Source organism: Pan paniscus, chromosome 19 (assembly GCF_029289425.2).
Source record: "Pan paniscus chromosome 19, NHGRI_mPanPan1-v2.0_pri, whole genome shotgun sequence".
Classification (NCBI taxonomy): Eukaryota; Metazoa; Chordata; class Mammalia; order Primates; family Hominidae; genus Pan; species Pan paniscus.
Window position 1 is genome coordinate 17,597,212 of NC_073268.2, and position 17,190 is coordinate 17,614,401.

A 17,190-nucleotide genomic window follows, 5' to 3' on the forward strand; every position below is an offset into this window, starting at 1 on the left:
GATGGATCACCTGAGGTCAGGAATTAGAGATCAGCCTGGCGATGTGGTGAAACCCCATCTCTACTAAAAATACAAAAATTAGCCAGGCATAGTGGCAGGCACCTGTAATCCCAGCTACTTGGGAGACTGAGGCAGGATAATCGCTTGAACCCAGGAGGCAGAGGTTGCAGTGAGCCGAGATCGAGCTATTGCACTCCAGCCTGGATGACAGAGTGAAACTGCATCTGAAAAAAAAAAAAAAAAAAAAAAAAAAACCACCTCTCATCCATGGAGTAAACTTTCCTCACTTTGGTTGGGAATACCAGTAAAAATAATTCATGTTTTGGCCGGGCACGGTGGCTCACCCCTGTAATCCCAGCAATCTGAGAGGCCGAGGTGGGCGGATCACCTGAGGTCAGGAGTTTGAGACCATCCCGGCCAACATGGTGAAACCCCATCTCTACTAAAAATACAAAAAATTAGCTGGGCGTGGTGGTGGGCACCTGTAATCCCAGTTACTTGGGAGGCTGAGGCAGGAGAATCACTTGAACCCGAGAGATGGAGGTTGCAGCGAGCCAAGATTGCGCTATTGCATTCCATCCTGGCTGACGAGTGAAACTGTCTCAAGAGAAAAAAAAAATCATGTTTTATTTTCTAGGGATTAGAGTAGATGGACAGGAGTCTGTTAAATAATCAGATATAGCTTATTTAAATGCTTAATAACATATATTCTATTTTTTTCTTTTTTCTTGTTTCCCTATGCTTCTATAGGCACTGAATAGCTCTGTTGCCCAGGCTGGAGTGCAGTGGTGGGATCTTGGCTTACTGCAACCTCTGCCTCCTGGACTGAAGCCATCCTCCCACCTCAGCCTCCCCAGTAGCTGGGGCCACCATGCCCAGCTATTTTTTTTTTTTTTTTTTGAGATGGAGTCTTGCTCTGTCGCTCAGGCTGGAGTTCAGTGGCACAATCTCGGCTCACTGCAAGCTCCGCCTCCCAGGTTCACTCCATTCTCCTGTCTCAGCCTCTGGAGTAGCTGGGACTACAGGTGTCTGCCACCATGCCCGGCTAATTTTTTTTGTATTTTTAGTTGAGACGGGGTTTCCCCATGTTAGCCAGGATGGTCTCAATCTCCTGACCTCGTGATTCGCCTGCCTCGGCCTCCCAAAGTGCAGGGATTACAGGTGTGAGCCATCGCACCCGGCCTAATTTTTAAATTTTTTGTAGAGATAGGGTTTTGCCATGTTGGGCAGGCTGGTCTCGAACTCCTGGGCTCAAGGGATCTAACCCACTTCCGCCTCTCCAAGTGCTGGGATTACAAGTGTGAGCCACCCCACACGACCCCACATACTCTTCAACACATACATACAGCACTAATTTCATGACACTATTAATGTGTCGTGCTATAGGTTCAATACTGTGGCTGGAACTTTTAGGGAAATACCACAGAAGAATGTACGATATAGCTGCGAAGTCAAGCTTTAAAAAACGCCTGTAATCCTTGCACTTTGGGGGGCCGAGGTGGGCGGATTGCCGGAGCTCAGGAGTTGGAGACCAGCCTGGGCAACACGGTGAAACCTCGTCTCTACTAAACTAGAAAAAATTAGCCGGGCATGGCAGCGTGCACCTGTAATCCCAGTTACTCTGGAGGCTGAGGCAGGAGAATCGCTTGAACCTGGGAGGCAGAGGTTGCAGTGAGCCGAGATTGTGCCACCGCACTCCAGCCTGGGTGACAGAGTGAGACTCCGTCTCCAAAAACAACAACAACAACACGTGATCTCCAAACCCAAAAGTAATCTTTCAGTTCCTCTGATAGTCCCCAGCACTTTGCTTCGACCTTTGTAGCAATTCCACTTCAGCCTGAAATTTCTTGTATGTACAGCCTGTAGCTCCTAACTTATTGCAAAATATTGTAGATAAGAACTCTGTAAGCTGTAATTGGCAGAATAATAACCAACGGCTAAGTGTGGAAAGTGTCTGCCTTTCAGCAACGTTTACACTACTGAATTTACCAGGGTGATCCCAACATCACGAATCCTTTAACAACTCAACATGAAGCAGCACGTAGCAGTTACCTGCATGGGTTCTGGAATTAGGCTGCTTAGATTCGAATCTCGGTTCTGCCAGTTATCACCTATCTAACCTTAAGTAAATTACGTAATTGCTCTGTGACTCTTTTCCGAAATGACAAATCACAAATGTTTTTGTCAATTCACGTGTCTTCTGCTTTAGTAAACATAGTAGAAGATAGTAGTCAATCTCTTTTTTTTTTTTTGAGACAAAGTCTTTCTCTGTCACCGAGGCTGGAGTGCAGTGGCGGGATCTCGGATCACTGCAGCCTCCGCCTCCTGTGTTCGAGGGATTCTCCTGCCTTAGCCTCCCAAGTAGCTCAGACTACAGCCGCCTGCCACCAAGCCCGGCGCTCTCTTGCTGGCGCATGACAACCGTGCGTTCCACCCTACGACTAATTTTTTTTTTTTTAGACGGAGTCTAGCTCTGGCTGGAGTCAGTGGCGCGATCTCGGCTCACTGCAACCTCTGCCTCCTGGGTTCAAGCGATTCTCCTGCCTCAGCCTTACAAGCAGCTGGGACTACAGGCGCGTGCCACCACGCCCAGCTAATTTTTGTATTTTCGTCATTTTGGCCAGGCTGGTCTCGAACTCCTGACTTCAGGTGATCCACCAGTCTCGGCCTCCCAAAGTGCTGGGATTACAGGCGTGAGCCACCGTGCCCGGCCTCCTTTTCCTTTTTTAACTAATGGAATAAACGGCAATGTGCCAAGCATACAGCAATGCCCATTCCCCGGCCTTCAGAAAGCCTCGGGCGCAGGCGCAGCTCGCGTTCAAGCGCTCTCTCGCTGGCGCGTGACAACAGTTGGTTCCACCCTACGCCCAACGTTGTCTCCCTGCGCACGCGCGGCCGTACTCCGCCCTCCTTACTCCACCCTCCCCCACTCCCGCGAGCACGTGCGCGTCCTCGCTGCTCACATTTCGGCGGAGGGCGCGCTCCCTGGAAAATTCCACTCCTGTGCTAGCTCCACCCTATGCGGCTTTTCTCCTACCCGACGCTCTTCACTCTCAGCTCCCTTCCCGGCGGCCTTTGCGGGAACAAGATGGCAGCCCCCATACCTCAAGGGTTCTCGTTTATCGAGGGTTTTGGGCCGGTGGTCTCGGCAGGTGGGTAGGGACGGGGCCGATAGGACCCTAGGGGCTACAGGAGGAGGACAGAGTCGAGGGAAATACTCTCTGTGCAATTGTCCTTGGTGAGCTGGGACAATACGAGTCATACCTAGGCCGGGGAAGAGGCTTAGGTGGACAGGACCTAGCTGCGGAGCTCAGTGGTCGAATGGGGATAGCCTAGACAGGGCCATGAGAGCGAGTGAATTAACGGGTATTAAGTTTTTCCGGATTGGTTTGGGTCTGTCTGGCGAGGAGATATTAAAGGAGAGACAAATAATGGGTTGGAAGGTGGACTCCCTAATCTTCGATTCTTATAAGTGAACTACGTTGAAGAGTAGCCGAAAATGAGGGCGTCCCATATTGTCACTGCCCCGTCTGAGCAAACCTCATGATCAGAGAGAAAAGGTCTCCTGGTCTTTCGAGGGTTTATTGGTCAGTTGGGTGCTAAAACGACAGAATAAAGTTTACAGCGAGACTCCCGATAGGATGAGCAAAATATCACAAGTACATATGGAGCAGATGCCTACAAGAGGACTTTGCTTATGCTTTAAGAATAGCATTCAGGGCCAGGCGCGGTGGTTCACACTTGTAATCCCAACACTTTGAAAGTCCGAGGCGGAAGGATGGCTTGAGCCCAGGAGTTCGAAATGAGCCTGGGCAACATATAAGACCTGGTCTTTACAAAAAAATTTTAAAATTAGCCGGATGCGATGGCGCACTCCTTAGTCCCAGCTACTTGGGAGGCTGCGGTGGGAGGATAGCTAGAGCCCAGGAGGTCAAGGCTGCAGTGAACCGTAATCGTGCCACTGCACTCCAGGCTAGCGATCTGCCTCAAAAAATAATAAAGAATAGTATTCTGCCCATTTCAGTATTGAGTTGGTGTTTCCCCATCACCATCAGTTTTTGAAACTTGCTTTGGTCAACTCAGTATCCGTAGGAGTTAGCATAGTCCTGTACTGTGGGAAGTTCTAAAGGAAAGCCTTTAGTAAATGTGATGTTAATAAAGGTTGATAACTGTCTTCTATTTAGAGACACCCATAAGTATTAAGGTCCTAATGCATTTTTTCCCTGTGATATTGTTTTATAATTGTTCCTGAAGCATTCTTTGGATATTCCCTCTCTATAGTGCTTTGCTTAGAGTTTGTAAAAGATAGTAGATCTTTTTTCTAGGTTCCTAACCTTTCCTTTACCTTCCAGCCAGTTCTGGTGACTCAGTCCACAGCTATAGTTCCAGTAAGAACTAAAAAACGTTTCACACCTCCTATTTATCAACCTAAATTTAAAACAGAAAAGGAGTTTATGCAACATGCCCGGAAAGCAGGATTGGTTATTCCTCCAGAAAAATCGGACCGTTCCATACATCTGGCCTGTACAGGTGAGGTATTTCTGGGACCCTGACCTGGGATCCTTCTGTCAGAGATCTTCTGGAACTTGGGATGACTTGGACTATGATTGATAATATTTAATTAAGCACGAAGTCAGTTCAACCTCAATAATGATTAACCTTATATACACTATATATCATGAAGTTGTTCTTTGAACTTACTTTCACACTGTCCCTAGAAGGCAAGAGTGAAATTTCTCCATTTTGTGGAAGTAGAAACTGAGGCTCTGAGAGACTTAAATCTTTCTGGCTTTTTTTGTTTTGTTTTGTTTTGTTTTTTGAGACAGAGTCTCGTTCTGTCGCCCAGTGGCACAATCTGGGCTCACTGCAACCTCTGCCCTCCTGGGTTCAAGCGATTCTTCTACCTCAGCCTTCCAAGTAGCTGGGATTACAGGCACCTGCCACCATGCCCGGCTAATTTTTGTATTTTTAGTAGAGATGGGGTTTCACCATCTTGGCCAGGCCGGTCTTGAATTCCTGACTTTGTGATCCGCCCGCCTCGGCCTCCCAAAGTGCTGGGATTACAGGTGTGAGCCACTGTGCCCGGCCTTGTTTTGTTTTTTTCTGGTGTAACATAGTTCTCTCTACATGGAAGTCTGTTTCATTAGTCTACTTCATATCCACAATCCTTCCCAATTTTACATTACTTCAATTTTATGAGTTTTTCTCAATCTTTCAACACTTTCTTAATGTTTTTTCTTCCCTTATTACAGCTGGTATATTTGATGCCTATGTTCCTCCTGAGGGTGATGCACGCATATCATCTCTTTCAAAGGAGGGACTGATAGAACTGAACGAATGAAGAAGACTATGGCATCACAAGTGTCGTAGGTGTCTGAGACAATTGGGTATTGGTATTAGAATAACAATTTTTTGTTGCTACTTTATCCCAAAGAGACCTTTTTGGGTTAATTGGGTTGGGTGTCATTCTCTTAATAACATGATGGTATTTTCTCCTTTGTACTAGAGTCTGTATTTAATGCAGAATAATGTGGGCTTCCTGATTCTCAGCATCCCTGCCTTTATTGGTAATTTTTGTTATATCAGTTAGGGAGTTGACTTTGGAGTGTATAGGATCCTTTTTTAATCATATATTTAATTTTTTTTTTTTTTTTGAGATGGAGTTTTGCTCTTGTTGCCCAGACTAGAATGCAATGGCACAATCTTGGCTCACCGCAACCTCCGCCTCCCGGGTTCAAATGATTCTCCTGCCTCAGCCTCCTGAGTAGCTGGGATTACAGGCATGTGCCACCATGCCCGGCTAATTTTGTATTTTTAGTAGAGATGTGGTTTCTCCATGTTAGTCTCTTGGTCAGGCTGGTCTTGAACTCCTGACCTCAGGAGGCCCGCCTTGGCCTCCCAAAGTGCTGGGATTACAGGCGAGAGCCACCACGCCCAGCCCTTTATTTATTTATTTATTTATTTATTTTGAGACGGAGTTTCACTCTTAACTCACCGCAACCTCTGCCTCCCGGGTTCAAGAGATTCTCCTGCCTCAGCCTCCCGAGTAGCTGGACTACAGACGCATGCCACCACGCCCAGCTAATTTTTGTATTTTTAGTAAAGACGGGGTTTCACCATGTTGGCCAAGATGGTCTCGATCTCTTGACCTCGTGATCCACCCACCTCGGCCTCCTGAAGTGCTGGGATTACAGGCTTGAGCCACTGCGCCCAGCCGACCTGGCTAATTTTTAAAAGAAATTTTTGTAGAGACGGGGTATCACTATGTTGCCCAGGCTGGTCTCGAACTCCTGGGCTCAAGCAGTCCTCCCACCTCAGCCTCCCAAAATTCTGGGATTACAGGTGTGACCCGTCACACCCAGCCAGTCTAGCTCTGACTGTATCTATCTTTTTTTTTAAATTTGTACTGTTCATTGCAGAGCAGGGCTACCCCATAGGCCAGTGTGCCCAGAGTAGCCGCTGTCACTATATGTAAATCATGTATAGGTTTATGTGCATAAGTATATTGAGTCAGTATGAATTCTTCACATGGCCATGACTTATTTCTCTACATATAGATTTTATTGGCTGGGTGCGGTGGCTCACGTCTGTAATCCTAGCACTTTGGGAGGCTGAGGTGGGCAGATCACCTGAGGTCAGGAATCGAAAACCAGCCTGACCAACATGGAGAAACCTCGTCTCTACTAAAAATGCAAAATTAGCCGGGCGTGGTGGCACATGCCTGTAATCCCAGCTACTCAGGAGGCTGAGGCAGGAGAATCGCTTGAACCTGGGAGGCGGAGGTTGCGGTGAGCTGAGATCGTGCCATTGCACTCCAGCCTGGGCAACAAGGGCGAAACTCTGTCTCAAAAAATAATAATAATAAAAAAGATTTTATCATATCACCTCCCTGCTTAGAACTCTTTTATGGCTTCCTGTTAACCAAAGAATAAAATCCAGATATCTTCAGTGGTATACAAAGCTTTTATAATCTGGTCCTTGCCTTTTTCTCCACCATCATTCTTTGTCCTTATTCCATTTTTCTCATCCTAAATTTTAGCATTTCCAAATTGCCAATTCCTTGCCAGTACTGTACCATTCCTCTTTGTCTTTGCACATCCTTTCCTTTGCCTGAAATGTCTTTTTCCCCTCCTACTTTTTTTTTTCTTCTTTTTTTGAGATGGAGTTTTACTCTTGTTGCCCAGGCTGGAGTGCAATGGTGCAATCTCGGCTCACCACAACCTCTGCCTTCTGGGTTCAAGCGATTCTCCTGTCTCAGCTCCCGAGTAGCTGGGATTACAGGCATGTGCCACCACGCCTGGCTAATTTTGTATTTTTAATAGAGACGGGGTTTCTCCATGTTGGTCAGGCTGGTCTTGAACTCCCGACCTCAGGTGAGCCGCCAGCCTCAGGCCTCCCAAAGTGCTGGGATTACAGGCGTGAGCCACCACGCCGGGCTATCATGTTTGTTTCTAAGGCCTCCATGACTATTTTTGGTGCTGCCTTTGCTGTGATTATAATTGCACACTTGTATTTATTTCTCCTAATACTCTGTACTGCAATGTTTCCTCTCATGTATTTCTCTCCTGGACTGTGAGCAGGGTCCATGGTGATGATGAACAAAGCACATACGGTTTTACCATGCAGTTCTCTTCTAGGGGAGGAAAACAGTCATTAAATACTGATCGCACACAAATAATTATAGGTGTAGTGAAGTAGGAGTGCCGTGGGAGCATATGACAGGGAAAGATAATGGCTGGGCGCGGTGGCTCACGCCTGTAATCCCAGCGCTTTGGGATGACGAGGCGGGTGGATCACGAGGTCAGGAGATCGAGACCATCCTGGCTAACACAGGGAAACCCCGTCTCTACTAAAAATACAAAAAATTAGCCAGGCGCGGTGGCGGGCGCCTGTAGTCCCAGCTACTCAGGAGGCTGAGGCCGGAGAATGGTGTGAACTCAGGAGGCAGAGCTTGCAGTGAGCCAAGATTGCACCACTGCACTCCAGCCTGGGCGACAGAGCAAGACTCCGTCTCAAAAAAAAAAAAAAAGATAACTTGGTCTGGGAGATCAGAGAAGACTTGCCTGAGGAAATGATATTTAAAGTTGGGATTGTGGCTGGATGCGGTGGCTCACAACTGTAATCCCAGCACTTTGGGAAGCCAAGGCTGGCGGATCACCTGAGGTCGGGAGTTCGAGACCAGCCTGGCCAACATGGTGAGATCCCATCTCTACTAAAGGTACAAAATTTAGCCAAGCATGGTGGCACATACCTGTAATCTCAGCTACTCGGAAGGCGGAGGCAGGAGAATCGCTTGAACCCAGGAGGTGGAGGTTGCAGTGAGCCCAGATTGCACCACTGCATTCCAGCCTGGGCAACAGAGTGAGACTCCATCTCAAAAAAAAAAAAAAAAAAAGTTTTTTTTTTTTTTTTTTTTTTAAGAGTTAGCCAGGTGGAGAAGTGTGGTGAGGAATAGATAGCATTCTAGGGAAACAGAACAGTACAAGCAAGGCTTTGAGGTTAAAAGAGTATAAAGGGGTGTCAGATTTTGTCAAATGCTTTTTTGTGTCTATTGAGATGATCATGTGATATTTGTTCTTTATTCTGTTGAAATGATGACATAATAATTGATTTTCTTTTCTTTTCTTCTTTTTTTTTGAGATGGAGTCTTGCTCTGTTACCCAGGCTGGAGTGCAGTGGCTCCATCTCGGCCCACTGCAGCCTCTGCCTCCCAGGTTCAAGTGATTCTCCTGCCTCAGCCTCCAGAGTAGCTGAGACTACAGGTGTGCACCACCATGCCCCACTGATTTTTGTATTTTTAGTAGAGACAGGGTTTCACCATGTTAGCCAGCCTGGACTCCTGACCTCAGGTGATCCACCTTCCTGACCTCCCAAAGTGCTGGCATTACAGGCGTGAGGCACCGTGCCCAGCCTTATTAATTGATTTTCAAATATTAAACCAACCTCACATCCCTGGGATAAATTCCTTTAACACACTTAAATTAATACTTTGATTAAATCAAATTCTCTATATTGTTATAACTTGGAAAATGCTGTTGACAGCTGAGTTATATAGTACATTATGAACACTTTTTCTTTCCTGCATAATATATATTTTTTTTCTGAAGTGTAGTGTCTTAATTTGCTCATTTGCTTATGGAACTATGGGTTATGTAATTTCCTCTCTGTGCATTCAAAACATTAAATTTTTTTTTTTTTTTTTTTTTTTTTTTTGAGAGGGAGTCTCACTCTGTTGCCCAGGCTGGAGTGCAATGGTGTGATCTTGGCTCACTGCAACCTCTGCCTCCCGGGTTCAAGCAATTCTTCTGCGTTAGCCTCCCCAGTAGGTGGGACTACAGGTGTGTGCCACCACACCTGGCTGTTTTGTATTTTTAGTACAGACGGGGTTTCACCAATATTGGCCAGGCTGGTCTCGAACTCCTGACCTCATTATCTACCTGCCTCAGCCTCCCAAAGTGCTAGGATTACAGGTGTGAGCCACCATGCCCTGCAACATTAAACATTTTATTAATTTCATCTTTTTCAAGAAATCCCTCCTGGAGTCTTCTTACCTGTTTTAATCTGGACTAGTTGCTCTTAAGGCCAACTGTACGTCTTAGGATCTAAGATTCCTCTTGCCTCCGTTTTCTTTTCTTTTTTTTTTGAGACTGAGTCTTGCTCTGTTGCCCAGGCTGGAGTGCAGTGGCGCGATCTCAGCTCACCGCAACCTCCGCCTCCCAGGTTCAAGCGATTCTCCTGCCTCAGCCTCCTGAGTAGCTGGGATTACAGGCGTGCGCCACCACGCCCAGCTAATTTTTGTATTTTTAGTAGAAATGGGGTTTCACCATGTTGGTCAGGCTGATTGCCTCCCTCTTGCGTTGTATTCTCTGTTGCTTGGATCCTATGTCTTTATGTTTTCATAGTCTATTTCATTACTTTGGTGGAGCACATTTTCTAGCAGCTGCCTGAGAAAGGCTGCATGGTGGATAAATAAGATCTTGCAAGTCTAAAAAGAAATCTTTCTTTTATTCTCCCACTTCATTTATAATTTGCCCAGGTATTTAATTCTGTGATAGAAATAATTTTTTCCTCAATTAAAAGTACTGCTCAAAGTCTGGGCGTGGTGGGTCATGCCTGTAATCTCAACACTTTGGGAGGCTGAGGCAGGAGGATCACTTGAGCAGGAGTTGAATACCAGCTGGGCAACACAGTGAGACCTTCTCTCTACAAAAACTAAAAAAAAGTGAAAATTAGCCAAGCGTGGTAGTGCACACCTGCAGTTCCAGTTACTTGGGAGTCTGAAGTGGGAGAATTGCATGAGTCCCAGAGGTCAAGGCTGCAGTGAGCCCTGATGGCGTCACTGTACTCTAGCCTGGGTGACAGAGTGAGACCCTGTCTCAGTGAATGAATGAATGAATGAATGAGTGAATGAATAATAAAAGCACTGCTCTGTTGTCTTTGTAATTACTTTTTATTTTATTTTTTTTTTGAGACGGAGTCTCACTCTTTCGCCCAGGCTGGATTGCAGTGGCGCGATCTTGACTCACTACAACCTCTGCCTCTTGGGTTCAAACAATTCCCCTGCCTCAGTCTCCTGAGTAGCTGGGACTACGGGCGCCCGTCACCACACCCAGCTAATTTTTGTATTTTTAGTAAAGACAGGGTTTCACCATATTGGCCAGGCCGGTCTCGAACTCCTGACCTTGTGATCTGCCCACCTTGGCCTCCCAAAGTGCTGGGATTACAGACCTGAGTCACTGCGCCCGGCCGTAACTTCTTTTTTTTTTTGAGACGAAGTCTCGCTCTGTCACCCAGGCTGGAGTGCAGTGGCAGGATCTCAGCTCACTGCAACCTCTGCCTCCTGGGTTCAAGTGATTCTTCTGCCCCAGTCTCCCGAGTAGCTGGAACTACAGGCACGTGCCATCACGCTTGGCTAATTTTTTGTATTGTAGTGGAGACGGGGTTTCACCATGTTGGCCAGGATGGTCTCGAGCTCCTGACCTCATGATCTGTCTGCTTCGGCCTCCCAAAGTGCTGGGATTACAGGCGTGAGCCACTGCACCCAGCCTGTCTTTGTAACTTCTAATGTTGCTGTTAGGAAGCCCAGTGTTGCCAGGTGCCATGGCTCAGGCCTGTAATCCCAGCACTTTGGGAGGCCGAGGCAGGCAGATCACAAGGTCAGGAGTTCGAGACCAGCCTGGTCAGCATGGTGAAACCCCATCTCTACTAAAAATACAAAAATTAGGCGGGCGGGGTGATGTGTGCCTGTAATCCCAGCTACTCGGGAGGCTGAGGCAGGAGAATTGCTTGAACCCAGGAGGCAGAGGTTGCAGTGAGCCGAGATTGCGCCACTGTACTCCAGCCTGTGTGACGGAGTGCGAGACTCTGTCTCAAAAAAAAAAAAAAAAAAAAAAAAGAAGCCCAGTGTTATTCTGACTCTTTTTTTTGAGATGGAGTCTCGCTCTGTTTCCCAGGCTGGAGTGCAGTGGCGCGATCACTACCTCTGCCTCCTAAGTTCAAGTATTCTCCTGCCTCAGCCTCCCAAGTAGCTGGGATTACAGACAGCACCACCATGCCCAGCTTTTTTTTTTTTGAGATGGAGTCTCGCTCTGTGACCCAGGCTGGAATGCGGTGGTGCGATCTCTGCTCACTGCAACCTCCGCCTCCTGGGTTCAAGCGATTCTTGTGCCTCAGCCTCCGGAGTAGCTGGGATTACAGGTGCGCACCACCATGCCCAGCTTATTTTTGGATTTTTAGTAGAGATGGGGTTTCACCCTGTTGGCTAGGCTGGTCTCAAACTCCTGACCTCAAGTGATCTACCTGCCTCGGCCTCCCAAAGTGCTGGGATTACAGACGTGAGCCACCGCGCCTGGCCTATTTTGACTCTTGAGCATTTGTATGAAACCCGTTTTTTCTGTTTTTAGTGCATATAAGATGTTATCTTTGATTCTAGAATTCTGAAATTTCACTTTGAGAAGTCTTAGTCTTTCTTTAGAGTGCTTAATTTAAGAGGGAGAAGGTTGAATTTCCAGGACTTGACACATTAAAAAATCAATTATTGGCCGGGCATGGTAGCTCACGCCTGTAATCCCAGGACTTTGGGAGGCCGAGGCGGGTGGATCCTGAGGTCAGGAGATCGAGACCATCCTGGCTAACACGGTGAAACCCCGTCTCTACTAAAAATACAAAAATTTAGCCGCGTGTGGCCGCGGGCGCCTGTAGTACCAGCTACTCAGGAGGCTGAGGCAGGAGAATGGCGTGAACCTGGGAGGCAGAGCTTGCAGTGAGCCGAGATCATGCCACTGCACTCCAGCCTGGGTGACAGAGCGAGACTCAAAAAAAGAAAAAAAAAAAGCTAAACAATTATTGAGTAAGTGGATGGACATGAATGGAGGTCAGTGTAGGCTGTGAATTATGGAATTGTAAGACCTTTAGAAGTAATACTCAGGCTTAATTTTACAGAATCCGGAGGATAAAAGACTATGATGCCAACTTTAAAATAAAGGACTTCCCTGAAAAAGCTAAGGATATCTTTATTGAAGCTCACCTTTGTCTAAATAAGTAAGTGAACTCCCTATCTTTACCCATTCTGTTCTCAGCAGTTAGCTATTATTTTAGGCACAGTTTTTTGTTTGTTTGTTTTTGTTTTGCACAAATTTGTTTTCTGCCTTCAGGTAAGAGATCTAGAGTGAGAGAACTTCCTATATTGTAAGTAATTAGTGACTGACGCTGTCTTTCACTCCCCTCTCTGCTTCTGGGAATTTCTACCATTTGGTCTGTCTCAGTTCCACCTGCAAGTGTTGGGACCTTGTGCCAGAATAGCTGCCTTTTTCACCCCATCTGATCCCTGAATTCATCCTGATCTTTTTTGTGTGTTTGTCTTATGTATCTTCATTTCCCTTTCCTTGGTTATTTTGAATATATTTCTTGTGAAAATTTCCAGCTCTCCCTCCACTTTTATTTTTTATTTTTATTTTTTATTTTGAGATGGAGTCTCGCTCTGTCACCCAGGCTGGAGTGCAATGGCGCAATCTTGGCTCTCCGCAACCTCCACCTCCCTGGTTCAAGCAACTCCCCTGCCTCAGCCTCCCAAGTAGCTGGGATTACAGGCGCACGCCACCACATCCAGCTAATTTTTTTGTATTTTTAGTAGAGACGGGGTTTCATCATGTTGGCCAGACTGGTCCCGAACTCCTGACCTCAGGCAATCTGCGCGCCTCGGCCTCCCAAAGTGCTAGGATTACAGGCATGAGCCACCACGCCCGGCCCCCTTTTTTTTTTTGAGATGGAGTCTCACTGTTGCACAGTCTGGAATGCAGTGGCATGATCATGGCTCACTGCAGCCTTGACCTCCTGGACCCAAGTGGTTCTCTCAAGGGATCTACTTAGTCCGTCAAGTAGAGCTGGGACCACCAGCATCTGCCACCACACCCAGCTAATTAAAATAAACTTTTTTTTGTAGAGACAAGGTTTTGCTGTGTTGCCTAGACTGGTCTCAAATTCCTGGGCTCAAGCAATCCTCCTGTCTTGGCCTCCCAAAGTGAAGAAATTATAGGCATGAGCCACCATACCTGGCCACCCAGCTTTTTCTTGATTCATCCAAGTTAGGGCTGCTAGGAAGATGAAGAATCAACATTAGGAGGCTGGAATATCTTAAGTACTAGCCGTGGACTGTTGCTGGCATTCTTTGATCTGTGGCTGCTGTGGCTAGGCTTCAGGTGGGACCCAAAACCTGTAGTCTAAAATCCATTATTTAATTTTATTTTTATTTCTTTAAAAAAATTTTATTTATTTTGAATAGAGATGGGATGTCGCAATGTTGCCCAGGCTGTTCTTGTTTTTGTTTTTTGTTTTGAGACGGTCTTGTTCTGTTGCCCAGGCTGGAGGGCAGTGGTGCAATCACAGCTCATTGCAGCCTCAGCTCCGGGGCTCAAGCGATCCTCCCATCTCAGCCCCCTGAGTAGCTGGAACCTCTAGGGGTATACCACCACACCCTGCTAGTTTTCATATTTTTTGTAGAGATGGGATTTCACCATGTTGCCCAGGCTATGCAAGCCAGTCATTTTTTTTTTCCCCTTTTTGAGACGGAGTCTAGCTCTGTCATCCAGGCTGGAGTGCAGTGGTGCAGCCTGTGCCTCCTGGGTTCAAGCAATTCTCCTGCCTTAGCCTCCCAAGTAACTGCATGCCACCACACCCAGCTAATTTTTGTATGTTTAGTACAGATGGGTTTTTACCATGTTGGCCAGGTAGTCTAAAACTCCTGACCTCAGGTGATCTGCCTACCTCAGCCTCCCAAAGTGCTGGGATTACAGATGTGAGCCACTATGCTCAGCCTTGTTTTATTTCTCAAAACATTGTTTTTTTGTTTGTTTGTTTGTTTGTTTTGAGATAGACTCTTGCTCTGTTGCCCAGGCTGGAGTGCAGTGACGTGATCTTGGCTCACTGCAACCTCTGCCTCCCAGATTCAAGCAATTCTCCTGCCTTAACCTCCCAAGTAACTGGGATTACAGGCACGCACCACCACACCTGACGATTTTCTGTATTTTTAATAGAGACGGATTTCACCATGTTGGCCAGGCTGGTCTTGAACTCCTGACCTCAAGTGATCCGCCCACCTCAGCCTCCCAAAGTGCTGGGATTACAGGCGTGAGCCAACGCGCCCGGCCTAATTTTTGTATTTTTAGTAGAGATGGGGTTTTGCCATGTTGGCTAGGCTGGTCTCAAACTCCTGACCTCAGGTGATCCGCCCTCCTCAGCGTTACTGTTGTTTCTGTTGAGAAATTAACTTTTTTTTTTTCATTTTGTTAAAGTTTATTTTTACTTTGTGTGCTTTTATTTATCTTTTTTTTTTTGAGACAGAGTCTCACTCTGTTGCCAGGCTGGAGTGCAGTAGCGCAATCTCGACTCACTGCAACCTCCACCTCCCAGTTTGAAACGATTCTGCTGCCTCAGCCTCTTGAGTAGCTGGAACTACAGGTGCCTGCCACCACGCCCAGCTAATTTTTGTATTTTTAGTAGAGACAGGGTTTCACCATATTGGCCAGGCTGGTCTCGAACTGCTGACCTTGTGATCTGCCCACCTTGGCCTCCCAAAGTGCTGGGATTACAGGTGTGAGCCACCGTGCCCAGCTGACTTTGTGTGCTTTGAAGATTTTCTCTCAGGCTGGGTGTGGTGGCTCTCGCTTGTAATCTCAGCGCTTTGGGAGGCCAAGACCGGTGGATCACAAGGTCAGGAGTTCGAAACCAGCCTGGCCAATGTGGTGAAACCCTGTCTCTACTAAAAATACAAAAAAAAAATTAGCCACGTGTGGTGGTGCATGCGTGTAATCTCAGCTACTTGGGAGGGGCTGAGGCAGGAGAATCGCTTGAACCCAGGAGTCAGAGGTTGCTTTGAGCTGAGATCGTGCAGCTGCACTCAAGCCACGACAACAGAGCAAAACTCCGTCTCAGGAAAAAAAAAAAAAAAAGATTTTTTTTCTTTCTTTTTAGTATTCAGCAATTTACTATGATTTATCTATGGGTATCTGTCTTCTTAAATTTTTATTTTTTTTTTAGTTTTTTTTGTAGAGACAGGGTCTGGCCTTGTTGCCCAGGCTGGTCTTGAATCCCTGGCTTCAAGCAATCCTTCCACCTCAGACTCCCAAAATGCTGGGATTATAGGCATGTGCCACCACACTGGGCCATGTGTGTGTCTTTTATCCTGCTCTGGGTTCATATTGCTTCTTAAATCTTTAGGTGCTTTTTTTGTCAGTGTTGGAAAATTCTCAGTCAGAACTCATCTCTTCAGATGTTGCTTCTGCTCCACTTTCTCGTCTCCTTGTGTAGTTCTGAATACACATATGTTAGATCTTTCACTGTGTGCCAAATGTGTCTTCAGCTCTTTTCTATATTTTTCCAACCTTTTTCTTACCCCTCCAGCTTTAGTCTGGGTATTCTATGATCTATCTTCCTGTCCTCTTTTCAGTTGTAGCTAATCTGCTGTTAACCTACCTATCGAGTTCTTAATTTTATATTTATTTATTTATTTTCTGTTTTTTGCTTTTAGAATTTTCATTTTTTGTTTTTTTTTTTTTTTTTTTTTTTTTTAGCGTGTCCAGATCTCTGGTAAAATTCTCCATTCTGTCATCTAATTTCTTGAACATACTAATCACAGTTATTTTAAAACCTGTGTCTGATAACTTCAAAATCTGTGTCTTCAATAGGTCCATTTTCTCTTGTCTTATTTGTTTCTTTTGGGTTTTGGTTAGTTCTTGTCATTTTTGTTTTTGTTTTTGTTTTTTTTTTTGAGATGGAGTCTTGCTCTGTCACCCTGGCTAGAGTGCAGTGGTGTGATCTCTGCTCACTGCATACTCCACCTCCCGGATTCAAGGAATTCTCCCTTCTCAGTCCCTGGAGTAGCTGAGACTACAGGTGCACGCCATGACGCCCAGCTAATTTTTGTATTTTTAGTAGAGATGGCATTTCACCATATTGGTCAGGCTGGTCTCGAACTCCTGACTTCAGGTGATTCACCTGCCTCAGCCTCCCAAAGTGCTGGGATTACAGGCATGAGCCACTGCACCTGGCCTTGTTTTTGGTTTTTGAGACAGGCTCTTGCGCTGTCACTCAGGCTAGAGTACAGTGGCTCGATCACGGCTCACTGCTGCCTTGACCTCCCAGGCTCAAGTGATCCTCCCACTTCAGCCTCCAAAGTAGCTGGGACTTAGTACATGCCACCATACCTGGCTAATTTTTAAATTTTTTGTAGAGACAGGGTCTTGCTATGTTGCCCAGGCTGGTCTCAAACTCTGGCCTCAAGCAGTCCTCTCACCTCAGCCTCCCAAAGTGTTGGTACAGTTTTCTTGCCATTTTGTATTCCTGCATTTTTTTTTAAACAAATAGATATTTTAGAAAAATCTAAGACAATCATTTATTTTAAAAATCGTAAGATTAATAATAGCTTTTATATATTTATGGTAAAATACACATAATATACAATTTACCATTTTAATCATTTTGAAGTATATAATTCAGTGGAATTAAGTACATTCACAGTGTTGTACAATTCTTACCACTATCCATTTCCAGATTTTGTTCATCTCAGACAGGAATTTTATACCCATTAAGCAGTAATTCCCCATTGCCCTCTTCCCTTATCACCTGGTAACCTCCATTCTACTTTATTTCTCTATGAATTTACCCATCCTGATGCTATGGTCTGAATGTTAGTGT

The 17,190-nt window shown here is 45.9% G+C and overlaps 1 protein-coding gene and 1 pseudogene across 2 annotated transcripts in view; one reads left to right on the plus strand and one right to left on the minus strand.

The window, feature by feature from the left end:
* Window positions 1–1,932: 1,932 nt before the first annotated feature.
* The window catches only part of LOC100975388 (large ribosomal subunit protein mL45-like), a 35,889-nt pseudogene continuing 20,631 nt past the window's right edge, over window positions 1,933–17,190 (plus strand).
* EFCAB13 (EF-hand calcium binding domain 13) overlaps window positions 6,559–17,190 on the minus strand; it is an 87,274-nt gene continuing 76,642 nt past the window's right edge. The window contains exons 14-15 of one of the 2 annotated variants that reach the window (XR_008621581.2): window positions 16,701–16,836; window positions 6,559–7,633 (exon numbers count right to left, since the gene is read on the minus strand). Coding sequence is in view for 1 of the 2 variants with exons in the window: in XM_055100928.2 (XP_054956903.1) it covers window positions 16,835–16,836 (2 nt within the window). In the remaining variant the exon portion in view is untranslated. Of the gene's footprint in view, window positions 7,634–16,026; window positions 16,837–17,190 lie in introns of those variants that run through there. The other variant, XM_055100928.2, reaches the window with a different exon arrangement.